Consider the following 22,257-nt stretch of genomic DNA (forward strand, 5'->3'; position numbering starts at 1 on the left):
TAGTTTCTTCATTCATTTTTGATGCAGCTTTGGACAAAACACTTCTCCTCATTATGCCTTAGTCCTACCGCCTTTAGAAGAAAGTAAAGTAATACCTGTACATTTTGAAGGGCAGCAACAGGCAGCATTTATAATGCAGCCTGAGATTCCTGGAATAGATGCACTTTATGACTACAAACATTATCATCTTCAGTTTTAGCGTCAAGTTTCCTCCTATTCCTCATGTGTACAGCTACATAACAAATGGTAGGCTGGGAGAAATGGAACATCCAAGGGTAATTCTTTCCTTTAGAGCCAAAGTTTTGACAAAACTTAAATAGGTCTTTACAGATCAGATGTCTTCAAAGATCTGAATAAATGGCATCAAGTGCAAAGATGCAGAGCTGCAGGTAAAAACAGACAGAAATATTTGTCCGATATTTCTTTCATGGGGTTGTTACTGAACTGAGCAAGTAGCTATGTGGTACATGTCTCCACTGATCTGATTCTACGCCACAGAGGGCTGGGCAATTTTTTCAGGGCAGATTCAGTCACTTTTCCACTCGTTTTTATTATATAAGCAGGCAGACTAAGTTGTGAAAATCTGTTAGCAGTTAGTTTTAATTGACATATAAATGGGCTGGCAAAGACATTTTTAACATTCTGCAGGATCTTCACATGACTATTTTCAATATAACACTACAGGAACGGAGTTCTTAGTATGATTTGGGAAAGAAAGCAAACCTTTCTGATAAGTCCACTGAAGACTAGATTCCTTGTGACATGCTGCATTGTTCTGGCTTGTGCTTGAACAGAAACACAAAGCAATAGATTTTCAGCCCTTAACTTGTCATGGTGACTTCCCACATCACAATACAAAACATGGGTCAATATTTGGCAAACTGGTTTTCTCTTGAATATTCAACACACATCCATAGTGCAATTCTCCTTAAATGCCAACAAAGCTCAACTAAGTACCCTATTTGCTTAGAGTGGACCTGAAACCAGAGGTAAACTGGCTTCTGAATTTTAAGCGTAAAGAAAAAGGACTTTCTTCAGTGATAAGTCACAGAAATAACACAAGGAGAGCAAATATTCACTGGGTACTATTTTTCTTCCAATTTCCTTTTCTTTTTTTATAACTCTTCAAGGATACAAGATGCTTTGTTTTACAGGTTTCATTAGTAAATGACAACCAGACATTTTCAGGCTTCATTCTTCTGCACCATTCATAGTTTGATGAAAGCACTTGCTTGCTACAAGTTTTTAACCTGTTTGTTACCAGAATCTTGACAAGATATAGAAAAAAGTGTTGACTTGCTTCCTTTTTTTTTTTTTTTTTTTTTTTTTTTTAAAGTTTGATTGAAAGCAGATAAGAACAACAGGGAATAAAGTCACAATTCCTGAAGATCACGTATGAAACTGCTTGGAGTAAGGGTATTCTGTTAATCCTTAGGGCATTTCAAGAATGCAAAAGTTTTATCAGCAGGGTGCAAGAGAGAGCCTTACGTCACAAGAAATTGTGTGCCTCTTCCCACATTGTCTTCCATGTAATTCATCTAACACACAGCCCCTGTGACCCTACCACACTGGTCCATACAAGGAGCATGTCCATGTCCTTTATCTGCCAGCATGTGGCAACAAAATAGATTATATACAGCAGTCCAGGCCAGAGAACAAGACTTGAGTTTTCAGCATTTCATATGTTCCTAAGTTACTCATATTTGCCATGCTGGGCATGTGGACAAGATCCGCAGCCTTAGCCTTCCAAAGGTCCACGCAAATTAGGGCAGCCTTTTTCTTTCTAAGACCAGGGCATACATTCCATGTAATTAAATTCCCTTTACTTTCTGCCTGCACAAGTATCATCCTGGACCTGAGTAAACAGAGTAACCAGCTTTCTGAGACTTGTCCCAGTCTGGAAGATGTAGAGAGAGATGTTTCTTTTGTCCGTTAGGGAGGAAGAGACTATTGAATTTGGAGAGTTAAGGAGTTAGTAGAAAGCCATGCCTTGGCTTCTCATCCCAAACAAAGACTCCGTGAAGGATGGGCAAAGTCAAGAGAAGGTGTTCTGATCTTCCACATTAATTGTCCCTTAGATTCTCTCTTTTCTTTCCCCAAAGAAGTTCTTATTAACATTGGCCAAACTCCATGAGTCATGATATGTTGAAAGGACAGATAAGACTGTAAATATGAACACAAGATAACAAAATGCCATTGGTTATGTTTTATGACATGATGTTCTTTGTACTTTGTGTTTGTGGAAGTCCACTTTTTCTGAACAGAGGAATATTAATTTTCTACTTATTGTAACAGTGATCAGAATCTAATGTCAGAGTAACTGGTCAAAAATGAACCTGTGAAAACAACACACATTTCACCTCATTACTAACAAAATGGGAACTATGCAGACTTTTCTGAGCTCCTTTTCTGTAAAATGCTGATAGAATTAAGACTAAGCTTAGGACACAATTTAATACGAAACATACTTAGTTGCCTTTCTACTATAATTGATAGTTTCAGATTATAAATTAAAATGTAAGGTATAAACTCTGTGTTTGTAACTAATATGTTCTAAGTTTATGCCTCTGAGAGAAGGCATTTTGAGCATTTCTTAACATGACAAAATGTGAATCATATCAAGGGAAGTGATGGGTAGTTATCTCCACAATAAGTGCAGTGATTATTTAATAAAAGTGCAAAGAATACTCAGCTTCTTTCTCTTGTCCCTCTATTATCATAATATGGTCACATTGCAGAATTGTCTCATTTAGATATGTCTTTAAAGAAAAAACAGGATTGCCTAGCTCTCGAAACATGTACAGTATCTCTACCTCTAACTTTTAACTGCCCTTGGTCTTGTTCTAGTAGGCATGGGGTTGTTGGCTCTTCATTTGTTCTGTTTTGGTTTTGTTCCTTCTCACCTTCAATTTTAAATGAGCAGAAGTGGCTATGGATTGTACAGACATCTACACTGGAATACTTGTATGTTGCCATGGTGAAAAATTATCATAATCCTAGAAAACTCTTTTATGAGGTCAACCTGTCCAGAAATTTATATATGCACACAGATGACATACTCAACATCTTTCTTTCTACACCCTTAGTTAGTTGTCCACACCAGCACTAGCAACATCTGAGAAAATGTTGCTAGAATATCTAAGAAGTCATAAATGCATTGGTGCAGGGAGCCAAGACTGATACCAAAATATGTCTGAACAAGTCTCAGCCCCAGCAAAGGCAGTCCTCAAATTTGTATTGAGGTGGATGAGTTTGAATGTTTTAATGGTGAAATGCAGATAGCAACTGTCAGACTTATTCAGGGCAACAGGGCTGCAGAGCCATTCTGTAGAACCACAATGGATTTTCAAGTGTCACTGTTGTGTGAAACATGGGGCTTCTGAAGAATTAGGACAAATATCTAAATGCCACAGTGTCTCAGTTTTCAGAGATCCTCTGAGCTTGGCATATGTAATGGCCTCTGAAAATTTCTTCCAAGGAAGACTGAATCAACATAGTTGTTTGGAACGTGTCATTTTTCAAAGTTTGCTTGTCAGAGTTTTTCACAGGAGAATGGAGGCTCTTGTAATTTGGAGTGCCTTCACTGTTGTATTAAAATTAATGTCCTCTCCCAATTGCTCATAAACAGAGCTATTACAGTTCAAATAAGTGACTGCAGTTGTATCTAGGATGCAGCCTGATAAAAATCTGTCCTAAAATCCTCTCTAGAAAATCACTGAAAAGGTTAATAGATTTTATGAACCGAATTAATTGGTTTGATGTGCCTGCTTTGTGCTGGTCTCACGAAGACAGTAAACTGTAAATACTATGCAGCCAGATATTTAAATAGACTTTGCTTCACCAGGATTGCTCAAATGGTGCAATATAGCCTTACATAATCCTATTATATCCTAAAACTTTATTTCTTAAATATTTATTGTCATTTATGCATAGATTTTGGCAGTTATTTGTTTCACACCAGCCTGTCTCGTCTTGTGAAATCATACTGTTGAATACATAACCACAGAATTATACATCATATCCACACAGCATACAGGGGAGTAGAATTTTTTCACATATGGGTTTTTGCCACTAATTTAACTAGATGAAAAAGTAGGCTTTAAAATGCCATAGACAGAAGAAAACAAGCCCTTATAACTATGTAATTCAAGCTGAAAAGAAAATATCCAGGTTTTCCTCTTTATCACCTCCAATGATGATAACAAGAGAGCACAACAGGTATATTTCATGATTACTCCTCAATAGTAATCTTTATAAAATCCAGATATATCCCTGGATATTGCATCTATTAATTACAAAGGTATAATTTTCATAATTATTCTGATTATATCATCCACTTGCCTTGTGCTGTTAGATGAGAAATGTAAATTCCAGAAACCTCATTAGAATTTTTATTGCTCATGAGAAGCATTTCTTACTCTCAAAGTAAGAGAGACAGTATAGAGACAAAACAGGGAAAACGCTGAGTGCAATGAAGAGCAGTGGAATGCCAGAGTGCAAATACTGAAGAAGATTGTTTATAAACAAGCTACTTCTTAATATTTATTTATTTATTGCCATCAAATCCAACAACTGAATGCTTGATTTAGTTTTGCTAGTATTCTTTCTTTGTACCCAACTCTTATTTTCCAGTCACACTGGGGTCTTTCCTGTTATTTTGTATTTTGTATTTCCTTATGGCTGTTTCAATACAGATAGATACTGATAATTGTATAGCAGGTAACTCTTTCTGTATTAAAGACAGTGACAGTAACTGTGACAGGCATTATCTTTTGATCAAGTTGCAGAATTCCAATTCCAGTCATTCACATAAAGTAAATATTCTATGCCTCTAAAATAAGCTCAGGTATCTTGGAAAAACTTCAAACTAAGGAACTACACTGGAGTCATTAGCCTGCTGGTGCAATTTGTCCTCAAAGGAACTATGATGAATTATATGAAATATGAATCTTTCCCATTTTTTATTCCCAAAATATTTCTACATACAGCTTAAATTTTTTAACCCTGTGCTCTCTTTGCCAGGTTTTTAATCTGTGGCCCGTTAAACATCTTCTGCATCTCCCAAGAGATGCAAATCCCTAGCTCCAGTACAAATGAGGTTTGTACGTGCTTGAGGGTGGAATGTTCCACATAAACGGGAGATAGTGTCATTACTTAACATTGTGGGAAGCATTTCAAAAGCTGAAACACCCTTGCCTTCAAAAACAGGAAAGTTTTTAAAGAAGTCAGGCTTCTTGTCATCCTTGTTTGCATAAACTGATAAATATTAGATCCACTGGAGTTCAGTGTTTTTCAAAGCCACGCACCCCTCAGCCTAGCCCCACTTCCAGTCCTCTGTGTTAAAGGTGTCTAGTTGGGGGATATCTGCTCAATCTAGAAATCTGCATGTCAAAGCATAGTCTATAGCATGAAATAGTAAGTCTTTTCTTCCAAACAAATCAATAAATATAATTCTGACCGTTTAAAATCAATATGTATTGTTATTAACTAAAAACACAAAGATTATTTCTAAATTATGTTCAGACCCTCTGTTTAACCGTCTAAGTTGCAATGCTTGGCCTGCAGCACTTCTATTTTTAGCTCTAATGGAACAGTCTTAAATTGCTTATTTTCTGTTTACTAAAGTCATTGAGCTTGTAACCATGGCAACTTTGGCAAGTGCCACAGCTTAACTGTTTTATTAAATGGATTGAAGGTACAGCTGCAAAACTTGAAAAGCCAGCATGTCAATTTTATACATAGCTCATACTGCCATATATACCACATTATAGAAAATACTACTTTAAATATGAGGATCCAGAATCTGATCTTGGTTATAATGATATCAATCTTTACTATCTCTGTCCTCAATGGAAAAAAAAAAATAATCTTGTGTAACCTAGATCAGGATCTGTTTTTGTCAAATTGCACAGCCTGTCAAGTTTCAGTGATTACTGCATTTGAATGCATAAATTGCAGATGATGTACATTAAACCAGTCCCTAGCTATCATAGAAAGACACCATCTCACAGTTGTGTTTGCATGAAGCTTTTAGCACATTATTGTATTGTTTACAGCAATCACATAATTTTTTGGAACCACTAGAAGGAATTAAGTCAAAACTAATGACCTTGTCAATTTAAACTTCTTCAGAGTCATACTGGAACAATTAGCACAAAGAATTCTTTAAATCTGTAATTAGGCTTTGGAACAACACCCTGAGTACTAGAGGTGTTGTGGAATTACACCTTCTATATCAGTACAAGCTGGGTATGGCCCATATATATGAAAAACTAGGGTGCTTTTAAATTTATCCTTTAAATTGTATATATCAGTTAAGTCAAATACTGATTAAGATTATTGAAAAATATTACCACAGTTTATAAGTTCTTTTGTGATAGAATATAAAACTCCATAGGATCAGGTAACAAATATAATTTTAACACAAACCTAAACAATACTATATAGCCCCCAAAAGACTGAGAGCTAAAATAAGAATAGTCATATATTTACACCCATAAATATTTAATGCATGATTCATCCTGTTGTAATAGAACCAAAAGCTTGAAGAATGTTTGACATTTATAAGAATGGGGTTCTGCTTTCTTTGCTAGTGTTATGGTTGGAACAGTGTTCGCATTGCTGCTTTTGGTGCTAAATGTCTCCATATCACAAGTCTGTCTATATAGGTACTTCCAGTGAATAAAAACCAAAAAGTAAAATTGACATTTTAAAGGAGAGATCTTTTGGAAGAGGTAATAATCTAATAAATTATAAAAAGATGTATTTCTTTCTATGAAAATGTTCCTGTTTAAATTAAATAGTGTGTCTGAATGTTAAATCATTAAATTCAAAGAAATATGCTTCACTATCTGTTGGTATAACTGTAATTACTGGAGGGAAAAAATAATGACGTTTCCTTTCATTTATGTATTTCTTTTTTTCTCCATCTGCAGGATCTACCTTCATTTGCAACACCCACATAATTCCAGTAAAAAATCAAGAGGGAGTAGCAATGATGTTTATTATTAACTTTGAGTATGTAACAGATGAAGAGAATGTGGCATCTCCTGAGAAGTGCAAGCCAATACTGCCATCCAAACTTGTAAATCGTAAGTTACTCATTGAAAGTTCTCTGCTTACCTCTACTTTTAGCTGGGAGAGTAACTAACCTGTGCAATAATGATACCAAAGAACTGATGCAATCCCCATTGCCTGACTCACTTAAGATAGAGTTTAAAACAATAAGAAATTAAACATGGCAAACCTGTTACAATGTTGGCGAGATAATCTATCCGATCTCTGATAGTACTAATAGCGTAGATCTGCTAAGTACTGCTAGGAAATGTAAATTCATTAAAAGTAGAACATTTCACAGAAGTGCATTGCCTTGACAAAAATTGATTATGAACGAAAACCTGCAAAATATTATGATATAGGCCTACTATTTCACCTTAACTAGTCAAAATTGAACATTTTTATTTCCTTTCCAAATGAAAAATTGTTGGTTGAAGGTTTGATTAAATTACACTAGAAAATACAAAACATGGGGGGAAAAGTTGAAGCATAATTAAACATCCTGGTTTTATCAAATTTTAGTACTTAGATTGGCTTGAAGGATGGGATTTGGGTTTTTTTGTTATACAGGAAATGCTTTTGTTTTCATCCCACTGGAACATAAGTATTGCCGAAATCAGAAAACTACACAGAAGTCCACTTCTTATACAGCTAGAATGTGTGGATTTCTGTCCTTCTACCTGCAGAATGTGTGCTCTTCTCCTGACCTTCACTCTGTGCAACAACAGCATCTTCTGTTTTTGCTGTTCTGTTTGCCAAATCCTTCTGCTTTGCTTCTGCACTCAGTAATCTGCTTTTACGACAAGATCTCCCAGAACACATCCCCATTTGTACAAACTCTTAGTAAAGCACCGCATACTCTAACACTGAGCATTAACACTGTCCCCTCGTTGGCTCAGCGACAGTTGGAAAATACCTTTCCACAGTGTAATAATCTTTAATGTTAGCACAATAAAGGGACCTGGAACCTAAGTTTTCTGACCATTAAATCAACACTTCAGCTTTCTTTAGATAGGAGATAAAGAAGGTATGATATCCACTGCCAGAAGCGGGGGAAGAACTTTCCCAATGTAAGCACCGTGCACTACCTGAAGTGATGACATGCTGCATTATTTTTTCTGCTAGTTATGTTGAGAAGATTGTAAGGAGCAAGTCTGTAACTATACATATAACGGCATTACCAGGCTCCTTCTGATGAAAGCAGTCTTTGCCATTCTTCATAATCTAGACTTTCTGCGCTGTATCTTCTTGACGAGATGCATAGGATCTCACCCAAAGCTCTGTGACTATCAAAAAATAAATACATAACCAACCCCCCCCCCCAATATTGCCAAACCATTCACATTTTTAAAAGATTGAAATTTATTTCTATAATTAATTGGGAAAATAAAAAATACTATTTTCATTAAGCATGGAGAAAGAGCTCTGACTGAATCATTCTAGATAGGCCAAAGTCTTTATACTTATGTCTGTATAACCCTACAATGGCAATAAATACAAGACTGTGGAAAGGAAAATTCCCATTGCTGGAAATTAGCAGTCTGCAGATAATTATTGTTCACCAAATATCACATTTTTTTAAAAATAACCTTTGTAAATATTCTTTACAATACATATTTTAAAACTTGTGCTTTTATACTTTCCTGTCTTATTCTGTTTTGCAGGGTTTTTTAAAAATAACTAATACAGCGGTATTTTTCATTTTTCTTGAGATACCAAGAAAACACTTTTATTTTTTTAGTAATGTTATGGTAAAAATACTGTTAAGGGATATCAGAAAAAAAATTTAAAATTGCATCAGAAAAAAATAAAATAATGTATTAAATTTACATCAAGTAAACCCCACTTACATTCTGTTTCAATTTCAGGATGACATGATTTTGTGAAATTTGAACATTTTACTTCCTGGCTTTAAAAACCAGCTTTATAACATAAGTAAATTTATTTAGCTGGTTCACGCTTAATGTGGTTTTATTGACAAAACAGAAGGTAAAATACTAACAGGGGGTGGGGGATGTGGAAGCTTCATGTCCTGAAAAAGAGCTTTTTGTTCTCATATCTGCAATCCATCACTGTATGTCTTGAAGTGTTGGCACCTGCCATATTTTAAAGTGAAAAGCCACTAAAGAGGAAATCTACAAAAAAATCACTTAGTCAAAACATCCTTCTTTTGTTTTACAGTATTTATGCCTGACATACACTGGGGATTTCCTTGCTGAGAGTTCTTGAAAAATGAATGTGTGGCTCCAAATTCATTACATAATAAAGAAAGATCAAGGTGAAAAGGAGACAGAGAAAGGTGACTTGAAACATTTTTCTGCTAGTTGGTACAGCCAGATGCCAGAAACTGGCAGAAACTAGAGCAGGCACATGGCTGCTTTTACTCTTATCATTTCCACTGCTTGTGGTTTCAGAGTAGAGTGTTATGTGGGCAGGATGGGAAGAATGGTGATATAAAATACGCTACATAGCCAGAAAATTCCTCTTGGCAGAAAGAATTCTCAAGAAAGAGGCCAACCTCTGCAAAAAATCCAGAAATAACTACAAGATATTGTGTACAGTCCAGTGGTGGATTTGAATTAAAACAAACAAAAGCCTTGAAATTTAGAAAAGGCAGAAAGACACCAATAAGCAACAAAAGAAGTCACAGAAAAGGTCGAGTGTTTACCAGTAAAAATATCTTTTTTAAGTCATGTTACCATCATAATAAAGGCAAACAGCAGATTCTCTAAGAGGAAGTTATTTTTTCATCGTCTTACTCTATTTAGAACATACATCAACAGGTAAAGCAGCTGATCTATTTTCATTGGATCACACACACACTGGACAGTAAAGGGTACCGGTTCAGGAAAAAAAAAAAGCAAATAAACAAAATCCCCTCAAATCCAGTGACCAATTTAGAGAATGAAAGAGGAGGAACCAGCCATATAACAAGTGCAATACAATTCTGACAAACCACCAAGATAAGCAACAGCTAATGACAAAAGATTTCAGATTGCATTAACATCTACTACCCAGAAGTACACAGATCATGAGAGATTTCTTTCCAGAGCTCCTTAGATTGAGTTCTGTCATATTAGAATGTCTTTTCAACATGAGAGCAAAAAAAATGATTGAGTCAGGTTGTAGAAGAACTAAAAGTGAATAGGAAATAAAAGATTCTAGTTATTTTCCTGACCCTATAGAAAATAAGATAACACTTCCATACTATCATTTTTCCTCTAATTGATTTATTAGGAGTTGACATCAAATTTATTACCTGTGACTTTGTAAAACCTTTCCTTTTTCTAAAAGCATCTTTTCTGCTAGCTGCAGCCAACAGTTTTGAAGAAGACTGCTTACTACAGTGGCCCCCACAACTGTAATCTAACACAATATGAAAAAAAAGCATTTCATGCTGCACACACAGCCCATTGTGTTTTCAAAAGCTGTAGCAGGAAAGAAGGATTCCAATCTGTTAAAGGACTGAGGGCCTTCTGAAAAAATTAAAGACCTACGGAAGGCAACTGACATTTGCAAAGTTGAGCTTAGAGACTACATTTAGTTCTGGATAGGCAGAAAATTTTAAACTTTCCAGCTAAATACTGACAGAACTTGAACTTTTAAACAGTGTTTGTAAGCTATTTGACAGGGATCCTGTCTTTTGTACCCATTATGATGGTTAACGCAGGTTCTGATTCAGCATCGGGCTTGGCAGATTATGATAATAATAGATTATTTTTTTAAAAATACAGTATGTTGCCAGGAGATTGATGACCACATTTGAGTATAAATACAATTCTTTCTAGTCTGGTGCTCAAAAGCTTCTATCTCATATGCAGCAGAAAACTGAATAGGCACTAATGTGAAAAGTGAAGATACTGGCTTCACAATAGCAGTGTAAAAATCCTTTCAGCTGATCCTTTTGTTCCCTTTACTCTTCCTTGCAAGAATTTATCATCAGTTCTCTATGGCAGTCTGACCAGTGTTCGTGTAATCACATAGCTAATTTTTGGGAAATCCTAGCATGCACCAAATCTGTAAAGAACTACCAAATCATAGCCAACTGATTTTTCACTAGTTTCTGTTTCATTGCTTTTGTGTTTTGCCACAATTATATTTTTCAATATATGCCATTTCACTAGTGAAACAAAGGAAATCTTTGTTCATATATAACTCTTTCCATTTGGGAAAAAAAAGTAATCCCAAAACATTTGTCATATCTTTTTGTTTAAACTTCCAACCAAATTTATTTAATACTATATCTGTCCCATCTTTATATTCAGAAATATAAGGAAATTTCTTCTGTAAGCACTTATTTCATGACTGGGTCTCATCCTCCACTCCATTGAGAATGTCTTTGTACAATGTGCAGTTAAAGTGAGACATACAAACTGATTTCTGCTATAGATGTCCATTCATCATCCAATCACTCTTTCTAAACTTTGTCTCATTTCCAGATATGACAATTCTATTCATTCTTATTTCACATCTTTTCTGATTGTTTACTTTTTGCATTGCCATTTCTTAGGTCATGTAAATGTTTTATAATTCCAGAAATTAACTTCTATACCCAAATATAAAAACACTTAATAACTTTATCCCATCTCACTTTATCTGAAATGCTTGAAGACATAAATACCTGCTTTTTAAGTGAAAGGATATTTGTTTAGGTTATTAAAGTGTTGAGATCAAAAGTTTTGAGCTATATAGGCCCTAAAAATGAATTTTACTCATAATATAAAAGTTCCTATGGACTATTCTCTTACACATCTGATAAGACACTAACATTTGCTTGGTTGTCACTATGATGATAAAAAATTATTTCCAAAAGTCTTGTTCAGAAATTTTCATGAATCTAATCATTTGCCAAAGTTATATAAAATTTTCAAGTCCAACTGAAATAATGCATGAATAATGTATAGACAGATTAAGACAACTCCTTCCTGTTAGGCTCACCGTAAAAGAAAAAAAAATCTTTATGTAGACTTCTACAATGAACTAAATTAAGAAGATATGTGATTTTATACCAGTTTCACAAAATAACTCTATGAACACTACTAAATTATTATTTAAATTTGTCTACTAGTAACAGTTGTAAACCAAAATAAAATAAGAATTCCTGTACATTGTGTTGTACAAAATTCATTGTATTCTTTATTATAAAGTGTTAAGGTACTATAACTTCTGTATATAAAAATGGCTTATAAATCATCTGTTGAGGAAAGGGAACGTATGTGTCCGGTTTTTCCCAGATCTGTCAAACATTCCAATCTAGCATGTTCATCCACTCCACCAAATCACTGAGAACTTTTTACAGAAATTTACAGAATTAGTGGCATAAATTAATATTTGATTCTGGCACCTGATTCTGTTCTTCAGAGCTGTCAAGTACTTTGTGTCTGTAAAGCTAGTACATGCAAATTATCAAAATAATCATGACACAGATTGAACACAGAGAAAATCAGCTGCCATTTCACACTAACAAATAATCATAGATTTGACATTACTGACTGCACTATGAAGAATGTAGCTATAATTTTTCTACTCAAAGTAGACCATTTGTGGGATTGTAATGTACATGCATGCACAAAATGAGAAATACCTCTCAGAACTTTAATTCTGAGTTGGTTTCATTTTCTGCCCCACCTGCTGCTTTTTTATTGAATATAAGTGCTTTTTCTAATATTTACTCCAGTCCTGTCAAAAGCAAAACTCCTATTAATATGTAAGCTAAAATAGCTAAATCTTTCAAGCAAAGAGATTCTTCAGGGTGTTTACACTTCACTAAGTTTGCCTCCCTCCTGGTCCTAGCAATACAGTTACATCTCAGGAGCAGAGATCACTGCATCCACTGAAGTTAAAAATGAACCAAACATAACTGAAATTCAAATCAGGCCTTTTCTTTAAGTCAAAGAATTGACTCAAAAAACGGTATTTGTTTTCCTCTTTGCGGTACACTTTGCTATAAAGGTAAACATAGCAGTTAGTGAAAGGCAAGCATATATTTTTTTCTAAATATATCTGGACAACAAGATTGTCATGAAATATTGTAAACCATTTGAGGCACACAAGTTTGCCACATAGAACATGGCACTTAGAAGCAATAGCAACCCTCTGAATTTGCCCTAAATGTAATGAGAAATTTTTCCAAGGTCTTATTTTTAGCTGCAACACTAGGAGCAAATCCATCATAAGTGAGGGCTAGTCAAGAAAAATTGTGTCCAGGAGGACAAAGGTTTCTATCTAGTCAACCAGCAGCATAGTTCTGACAACCCTAATGTCAGTATGTGTACTTGTCTCCAAGGTAAATTACAGTGAATGTTAGGTAAACTGAGACAGCTTTGAACTCGTAGCAGAGGAATATAGCCAAACAGTGAAAGACAGAAGAACCTCTGTTACTTTCACCTTGAGTGCTCCACAAATACCTAGCTGCCTAATTAACAGAACAAAATTAAGATAAATAAATTCTACTACTCTTCTTTTACAGACAGAGAAATACAAGTGGGGTGGCTATACCTCTGTTTCCTCATGACAGTTATGGCTGGGGCTTAGATTAGAAAGGAAGCCTCCCTGGATTCTAGCCACTGTAATTAGCTGTTTGCATTACTGAGTCTCCCAGCTAGGATCACAGGGCTATTGTGCTATATCTTGTACAAACATTCAATAAAAAAGGCAATCTCTGCTTAAAGAGATTACAAACCAAACAGAGGGAATGACACAGCTTTCAGTAGCTTTCAGTGGAGGTGACTTGTGCACGCTGGACAGGAGAAGGAACACAAACTGACAATACTCGCTCTGCAGAGACCCTGCAAATTTTCCTTTTGCTATTTAAACAAATACACAGTATGAGAAATTAGTTTGAAAAGGATTCTTGGCTTGAACTAGATCCAGAAGTTTCTTTCAGTCCTATATTTTTACTCATTTTTAACAGCTCTCCTATCTAATTGTTCTTTTCAGGACATTTAAAACAGATGGGTTCTGTGAGGTAACTTGAAGGCTAGGATAATGGTTTTGCAAAGTCATCCCACATTGTAATACTTATCACCAGGGAAGTATAAAGGCAGTGAGTTTTTCATCATTCTTTGATGGAAGACAGAGTCCTGTGCCTCTTATTCATAATAACAACTATCCCAGAGAACTTAACACATCTGTGCACTTGTTAAATTAAATTAGATTTTAACTTTAAGAGGGAGAAATCAAAACTTTCAGCATATCTCAAGCTTAGACAAAGAGGATTCTACTAGACATCAGGAAAAAAAATGGATTTGAGAAGCTTTGAGATGGACACTGGTCATAAGGAATATGTTTTGTTATTTATATCATTCAACATGGAGTAGGCATTATCTTAAGGTAAGCAAACAAAATAGATCTATAGATAAAAATAAGGAGATTTACCACAACTGTGTCCTACTTGACTATGTTAAGAAGCATAGCACCCAGGCAAGCTGGGCATTTCAAAGACCTGAAAGCAACTGGCAGAGACACATAACCTGAAGAGTTCTTCCCATGAAGACATGAGATAAGTGAGCTCTATCAGGAATATGAAACTTCTCTAATGTCATACTCTGAATAAGTGTCAGTGAATAAAGCCTATTCTTCCTAAGGAGATTATGAATTCTTCAACTTTTCAATAAGTTTCTTCCAGACAAAACTGGCATTTCCTAGCAAAGAAATGATCACTAAGAAATTAGAAGAGGTTCCATTTCATGAGAAATACCACATTAGTCTGCATCCACCTACTTTAGTTTTCTGTCTGAAACATTAGCCAACTTCAAAACTTGGTAATTGGAAACATATATTGATCTATGTGACAAATTTAGCAATTACCAAAGTACTTCTTAATGGAATAGTTCTGAAACTTTCCAAACAAAAAGGCAATGTACTTTTAAACAATTCTTCTGCAAATTATATATATTGTATATGAATTCAAGCTACCTTCTAAAACGTTTGGAAATTTGATATTTTACTTTCTTTTCTTAACAGTCTGTTTAATTTTTTTTAGCTATTTCTTTTTAAGCTAAAGCTTTTTGTAAATCCAGTTTAATTGTATTTCAGATGGTAACAACCTTTCCAGTGGCTCTGCTTCAGGTAAATCTATCTTCTAAAATTCTATCTACTAAAGTCCTTTAATTGCTTTGTTCTGATTCTATTATTTCAAGATATCATTACATTTTATATAATTCTAGAAGAGTGCAAGTCAAAATAAGGATCTTGCTCCCACTCTCTGAATACTTATTTCTGCAAAACTGTAGATATAACAGCTAAACTATTAACTTTAGTATAATTATATGACATATAAAATCCAAATGTAATGATAGTTTTCATCTTATTAGCACTGGAAGTTCTCATATGCAGATCATAAAATATTCCAATTGCTATATGAGACAAAACACACTGTGTCTGATAGTAGTATATAAATTCAGTGTTAAAACATAAAGAGAAGTTCTTCAGCCTTTTTGTCTCAGACAAAAGAAAGATTTTTTTTATTCTATGGAGTCTGTCAACCAAGGTGATAAAGGGTTGAGAAATTCTTGAGAACTTGATTTAATAGATATAATTATTTTTTCTAGTTACTAAACAACCAACCATATTTGTCAGCAAGACAGCAAAATATTGTGCTAGTTGATTAATTCTTTGCAAATAATGTTTGTTGTGATGGTTGCTATGTTATTTCACTGAAGTTATTTACTGTTTTCTTCTTTTCCACTTTTAATTAAGTCTAAGAAATAAAAATACAAAAAGCAAAATCTCATTCTAAGAGGATCAAATATTTATTTTCTTATGGCTTTTTCACAAAGACACTGTAACTCCTATAATGTTAACATAATGAAAAAGATCTAAAAAAAAGGACATCTCTATCAACAAATGGGAAGAAAACAAGACAGGTAAATGTACAAGTTCATATTAACATCCAAAGATATAACCATTCTGTCTTTTGAGGGAGACCCTGAGAACATTCTTCAGACTAAATTCCTGGTCAACCACACACAGCACAGCCCTACACGTAGGCAGAGATTTCATTTCCTTCCTTTCATGTTTTGACAGGCTACCTCAGAGGCCTATGTGTAGACAGGAGGATCTGGAACCGTATTATTCTCCTAGCCATTCTCAGTAGTACCTACTAGGAGAACTATAGACAACGATACGCCATCACCAGCAAAAAGATAAAACAACTTTCCCACTTACAAGGCAACATAAAGGAGATTGCTGTTACCAATACTGATGGAACTCAAGCGCAACCTTAATTTTAGAGAAAACTAAAAGAAGAACTGCCAAAATTAAAGTAGACCATACTAAAGCATTAAAAAAATGTGCGTATGCAGTATCTGAGAACTATACATTTGAACTTCTGAAGTTAATAATTGGATATGCCTTCTTTTCCTGCCTGAAAAGAAATTAAGATCATTTAATAAGCAGAGCAAGAAAATTATCCACTTATGTATACTTCTCTGTATTTGAGGGAAAAGGACTGAAAAAACCCCCATAATTGACACTTGCTGTAATTCTCTGTCTTAAGACCTACTGACCCCAGACTGAAAATGAGGCAGCATCACATGCCTCAGTGTTTGCATAGAGTACGTTCAAGTATTGGCCGCTATTTTAGACTGTCAGTGTTTAGGGATTCCTTTTCTCAAAAGCAATTGTATCCTTTAGTCTGTTGTGTGAGTTGTTAGATCGTTTTGAGCAGCAATTCAATAATTGCCTGTGTCTGTATTTCTGATAACCTAGATCCTGAAATTCATTGGTAGTAGACATTCAGTTATCAGAAAATCTTTCTGCAAAGAACCAACTTGTGCTCCTTTTGTGAAAGTAATTTTGCTCATTGTTTGGGGAAGTTTCAGAACAAAAGTATTGTTGAATTTACCCATGCTCTGGAAGATATCCTGTCATAATCAACCTACCTTACCTGCCCTTGTCAAGAAAGTCTCTCTCTGTTTGGAATAGGTCAACCTATATATATATACTGAAAAATGACATAGGTTTCATATTCTAGCCAGACCAGTCATCTACTACGATAAAACTATTCAAGATTTTATTTTCTTCAATACTCTAAGATAGTTAACAGGTTGTACTAGAACATGGGCAGTTCAGAGCTTGGTTTAACTTGTAGCCTAAGACAGGTTGGTATGTCACACCAGGAAACAGTTCTGACAGTTTCTACACCTCACTTAATTTCTCTCGTGCAAACTCCTTGTGCATTTGAGCTCCTTTGATTTGATTTTGCAGTCTAAATCTAGAGAAGATTGAGTGTAACAGAGTAAATCTAGCTCACAGCTAGGGAGCCTGAGAGCAGCTACCACTTTTTTTCTTTGGCTAATGCATCTTAAAGCAGCTTCAGATGCTGATTTCTGCATAACTACTTCATCAGCATGAAAGTGACAATGCTACCAGAGATGCTATAAAAACTGGCTAACCAATTCTTTGAGAAGCCATCATGACCTCCAAGTTGCTGTCTCTTAGGGTTGCCCTTCCACAGTGCTCAGGATAGGAAACTAGGAATCCCATGTGCATTGACATGGATAAATAAACTTCAGGATAGCACATAACACCTACCAGTAATCCCAAAGCCGCTAAAGAAATTGTAGTTAAAGTAAAGATCTCTCAGTTGTAGGCATTTCTCTGACTTTACCACTGTGTCTAGTATGTAAATATACCTTTTCATTACTAGATATATAAGAGTACGTTCACCGTGGCAAAGCAATATTCAAGCCAAATATCATTTCCCTTCCGTGTTATAGAATGCTTGCACAGAACAAATAGGGGAATTACTTGCCAGGCAAGTGTATTGGGTTATTAAATAAATCCTTATTCAGATATGTTTTTGCTGGAATACCCCATTTTCAAAATCAAATTTATATTGATGGGGCAGGAAATTTGCAACCATGATCGTAACTGTTAATAAAGTCTTTTTGGAACCATTCTTTTTGGGTATTTTTTCCCTGCCACAAAATTCTATATGATGGTACTTAGTGTTTGAGAATTGCAATTTTCTATTAAGATTTCCCATCTCAATACTTATAGAAAAGCAAGGCTATTAATTATTCTTACCAAGCAAGGCTATTAATTATTCTTACCAAGATAGGCTTTTTCCTATACTTTTTCCACAACACTATTAACCAAAACATTTAATTTTCATGAATTCTCCTTTGATCTCTCAAAATATGAGACAGAATTTAAAAAGGCTTTCAGAGGGCAAGAACAGTCAATCTGAATTTGGGACTTTGAAGATAACTACATCTGCAAATAGTTTAGAAGTGTCCTTTCTCATCTGTAGTATATTTTTGGATGAGGGTTAGCTGAGATGGCACAGAGAATAAATGCAACCAACAGATTAACTCATTTGCAAATTACTTATTCAGTGAAGCAAGGCTTGAAAGGAGGAAACGGAATGTAAGCCTGGAATTGTGACTAAGACTCAACTGCTTTCCTCAGTTGCTCTTGGCAAGCCACAATCATACAAATCTCTGACTCAGCATTAAGAAGAATTTGGCAATGTAGTCTTCAAATTCAATAAACCATGAGTATTTTAATGTAACATTACCTGTATATTTATAGTAAATTGCTAGTTACATCTCTAAAAATGTTTTAGTATTATAAGCCAAGATAAATCTGCTCTAACATCGTACCTACACAAATCAGGGGTTGTTAATTTTCAAATAAACATAAATTTTCAAGTATGTCAGGAAAGCTTCCACTGACCATTCTAGTCTATATCAGGACAGCAGGCCTGGGACCCTGAATTTTGCTTTATCACAAATGGTATTGTTACTGAGCTGAGTAAGGAAGTGTAATGTAAACCAGACAAATTCTGAATGGGTCTCCTGATAGCTTTAACTGTAGTACTGCAGGGGAGTGTTGAATGTCCAACACAACATATAGCTCATTATCTATACACTGAAGAAGAAAATATTGCTACTCTAAAGTATTCAAATTAAAAAGCAGGAAATAAGGATTCTAACTTTGAGTCCATTTATTGTATATTTATAGAATAGCAAAAAGCTACTCATTTAAGTTTTCTAATTCATACCCAAGAGTCTTAGCAAGAAGCAAAATTCTGAGTATTCTTTCCAGCTGAACTGCAGTTAGACATCTAAATCAGTAATGCAGTGTAACATGGACATATTAAATTGGTGAAGCAGAAAAGACCATCTGGACCACCATGAATATGGCTAAAATAGAGTGCCAGCAAAAAGCCTTTAACAGTGTCTAATGCCAGAAAACCTTATGAATGGTATTTTTAAGTTCAATGTAATTTGTGAAAAATAAATTATAGTATGTTTCACTTTTGATGCAATAAGCTTTCAAAATTTATTTATAAACTGCTTTACAACCCAATTTATGTGCATTTAAAAAAAAATATTTTTTTATGTACATCACTAATTTCAACTGTAAGTAATGTGTTCAAATATAATGTTAGGCAAAACATGCATGTTCCCAAGGTGCACTCTGCTGAATATCACTATACAGATTGAAAACTGGCACCTCTAGCTGCTGTTTAGAACATGCATGACTCTGGTTTTATGTAATAGAGTTATCTGTCTACTGTACTGTTGTGTGCATATATGCATTAGAGCAATAGACTGAACACTAAATAGTTTGAATTCAACAAGCTTTTTCAGAAACTTTCAAGGAAAAATAAAGGAAGATAGTTACGTGGATTTATATTTCAAAGAAAGGAAAAAAAGGTTGAAACAAAGGGCCAGATTTCTAAATACTGAGATGTTATCAACAGTCTCACATTTACTTTATTATTTAATACATTTAAAATTAGTTGGATCAAAAAGGTGCAAAAGTGAGATGACAATGTTTGTGGATGTCACAAAATTATTGAGAATATGATATGAGATTTACAGACATATGATACTGAGTGGCCACGTGATAAAACAACAAATAATTTTTTTTACAGAAATAACGATAGAGACTAAACTATCTGCTACCAACCAAGAAATCCCTCAGCTATTAAGAAAATATTTTAAGTATAGCACAGGCTAGGAATAGAACTCAAAAAGGCAATAAAATATAACAAGACATATCAAGATGACTTCTGAGAAATCATTTTGCTATTGATTCACTGTGGAAAACACGTAGCAAAGTGAAGGGTGACAAGGAGCTATTAGATAAATAAAACCATTTATGCAAGACATCTGATCTTTCAATTATTTTGTTAATTTTTTTTTTTTAAAAATCTTTTTCTAAACTATTTACTCTGTTTTCTGTATATCTGTCCCTGTGCCCCCACCTATGAGTTGTATTGCACAATACCTTAAAATATTTACTAACTGGATTTGGTTTTATTAGAAGGACAGTTTGTAAATTTTACAGTTCTTCCTCTGTTTTCTTTATTTGCACCACATTTTACACTTCCTCTCAGCTACTGGTATTTCTCACCATTACACAAAATTGTTAGTTTTACACACACTCAGAATAGCCTAACCAGCCACTCAATATACCAAGCCCAACTAAGCACACACCCATGCAACTGTACAAAAAATAATTGCATTGAAATAGGTGCAACTAAGGCTCAAGACCTGTGTTGCTGCTGCTGCTTCTGGCATGTTCCTTTACTTTTCATTTTAAACTCATTCAAAATAAGTGTTTCATTTAACAGTGAGATGTAAGTATTGGAAAGGATTTTGGAAAAACTGATACACAACTTATTTTTCTTTCCTGAATGATTAGCACTGGTATCTTCCTGTTTAATTTGTAGCCAATAAATCAATAAATCAGCAGCACACTTTTAAGCGTAAGGAGTTCCACTAATAATAGAATCCACAAATAGCTATTTCAGAATAACAGCTACAAAGCAGCTTGATGTGTTCTAGCAGTCTTTTATAGATGCATAAATTTTTTATTTAGAAAGGACCATCAGAACAGATAAACCTTAACTCTTTTAAGACAGACTGTAAAATCAATGCTGCTATCCCTATTCTGGGCTAAATAATTTATGTCTGACTGAAGTATGAAATCCTGAAACACCATAACTATAACAAACTTACAGCTATATAATATTTCCATATTTCCACATTCCATTGTTAAGTATTGCAGTTTATTGGGGATAGGTCAATTATTTACAGCTATTATTATGCCCTCTGACTGTGTGTGAAAAAGCAGGTTTTCATGACAAGAAACTAATATGTAATATTTTCTTCTTTTGTATGTATTTACCTGTAGGCAGACTTTTTGGGTTCCGGTTACCTGGATTGAGACTTTTAACATACAGAAAGCAGTCCTTACCACAGGAAGATCCTGATGCAGTGATAGTCGATTCATCTAAGCACAGCGATGACTCAGTGGCAATGAAGCACTTTAAATCACCTACAAAAGAAAGCTGTAGTCCTTCAGAAGTGGATGATACAAAAGCACTGATTCAACCCAGTAAATGTTCACCTTTGGTTAATATATCAGGACCTCTTGACCATTCATCACCTAAACAGCAATGGGACAGACTTTACCCTGACATGATAGAGACAAGCAATCCACTAACCCATTCCAGATCAAAGGAAAGCATTTGTAGTATACGGAGAGCATCTTCAGTACATGACATAGAAGGCTTTAATGTCCATCCCAAGAACATTTTTAGGGACCGTCATGCAAGTGAAGGTATGGTAGAAAGTCAATCTGTATTCTCTGGTGTATTAAGAAAGGAATTATTGCAATTTTTCATAGTACTTATCATCACTTTCTAAGCAAAACTAAATATAATGAGCTTTATAAATTCAAAGGCACACTAAAAATATTAAAGGCCCAAATACGTCAGGCTTATTTACACTAAATACTGCTTTGCATGTTTAAGCAAACCAATGAAATCATGAGGTTGCTTTTAGAGAAGATTATATAGAATAAGACAGAAAAATTGAGCCCAACATTCCTAAAGCTAATAAGTGAATATTAGTAGCGGGGGGTGGGGGTGGGGGTGGGGGGAAATCAGGTGATCAAGCTACAATTATGTGCACAATTTTGTCCCACACTCACATATATTATATTGTTTTTGACTGTATGAAATCCTACTTCAGAAATGGATCAGTTTATTTTTTTAAATCTGTAAAGTGTACATTGTATATTCACTGGTCCAACACTGAGACATGCCTTTTTTCTCACACTGGAGAAAATATCCTCAGCAATTCCATTGAAATGCTTTCTGATTACTTAGTGAAATACTTGGTGAAATGGTGAAATGTTTAGTGTAAAATTCATTTAAGTGTGATTTTTTTCTTTGTG

At 34.7% G+C, this 22,257-nt stretch overlaps 1 protein-coding gene across 1 annotated transcript in view; it reads left to right on the forward strand.

The window, feature by feature from the left end:
- KCNH7 (potassium voltage-gated channel subfamily H member 7) overlaps positions 1-22,257 on the forward strand; it is a 236,453-nt gene that overhangs the window by 131,041 nt on the left and 83,155 nt on the right. The window contains exons 3-5 of the mRNA XM_056350514.1: positions 6,936-7,091; positions 15,094-15,126; positions 21,211-21,639. Coding sequence (XP_056206489.1) covers positions 6,936-7,091; positions 15,094-15,126; positions 21,211-21,639 — 618 coding nt within the window. The remainder of the gene's footprint in view (positions 1-6,935; positions 7,092-15,093; positions 15,127-21,210; positions 21,640-22,257) is intronic.

This window comes from Falco biarmicus, chromosome 8, assembly GCF_023638135.1.
Source record: "Falco biarmicus isolate bFalBia1 chromosome 8, bFalBia1.pri, whole genome shotgun sequence".
NCBI lineage: Eukaryota > Metazoa > Chordata > Aves > Falconiformes > Falconidae > Falco > Falco biarmicus.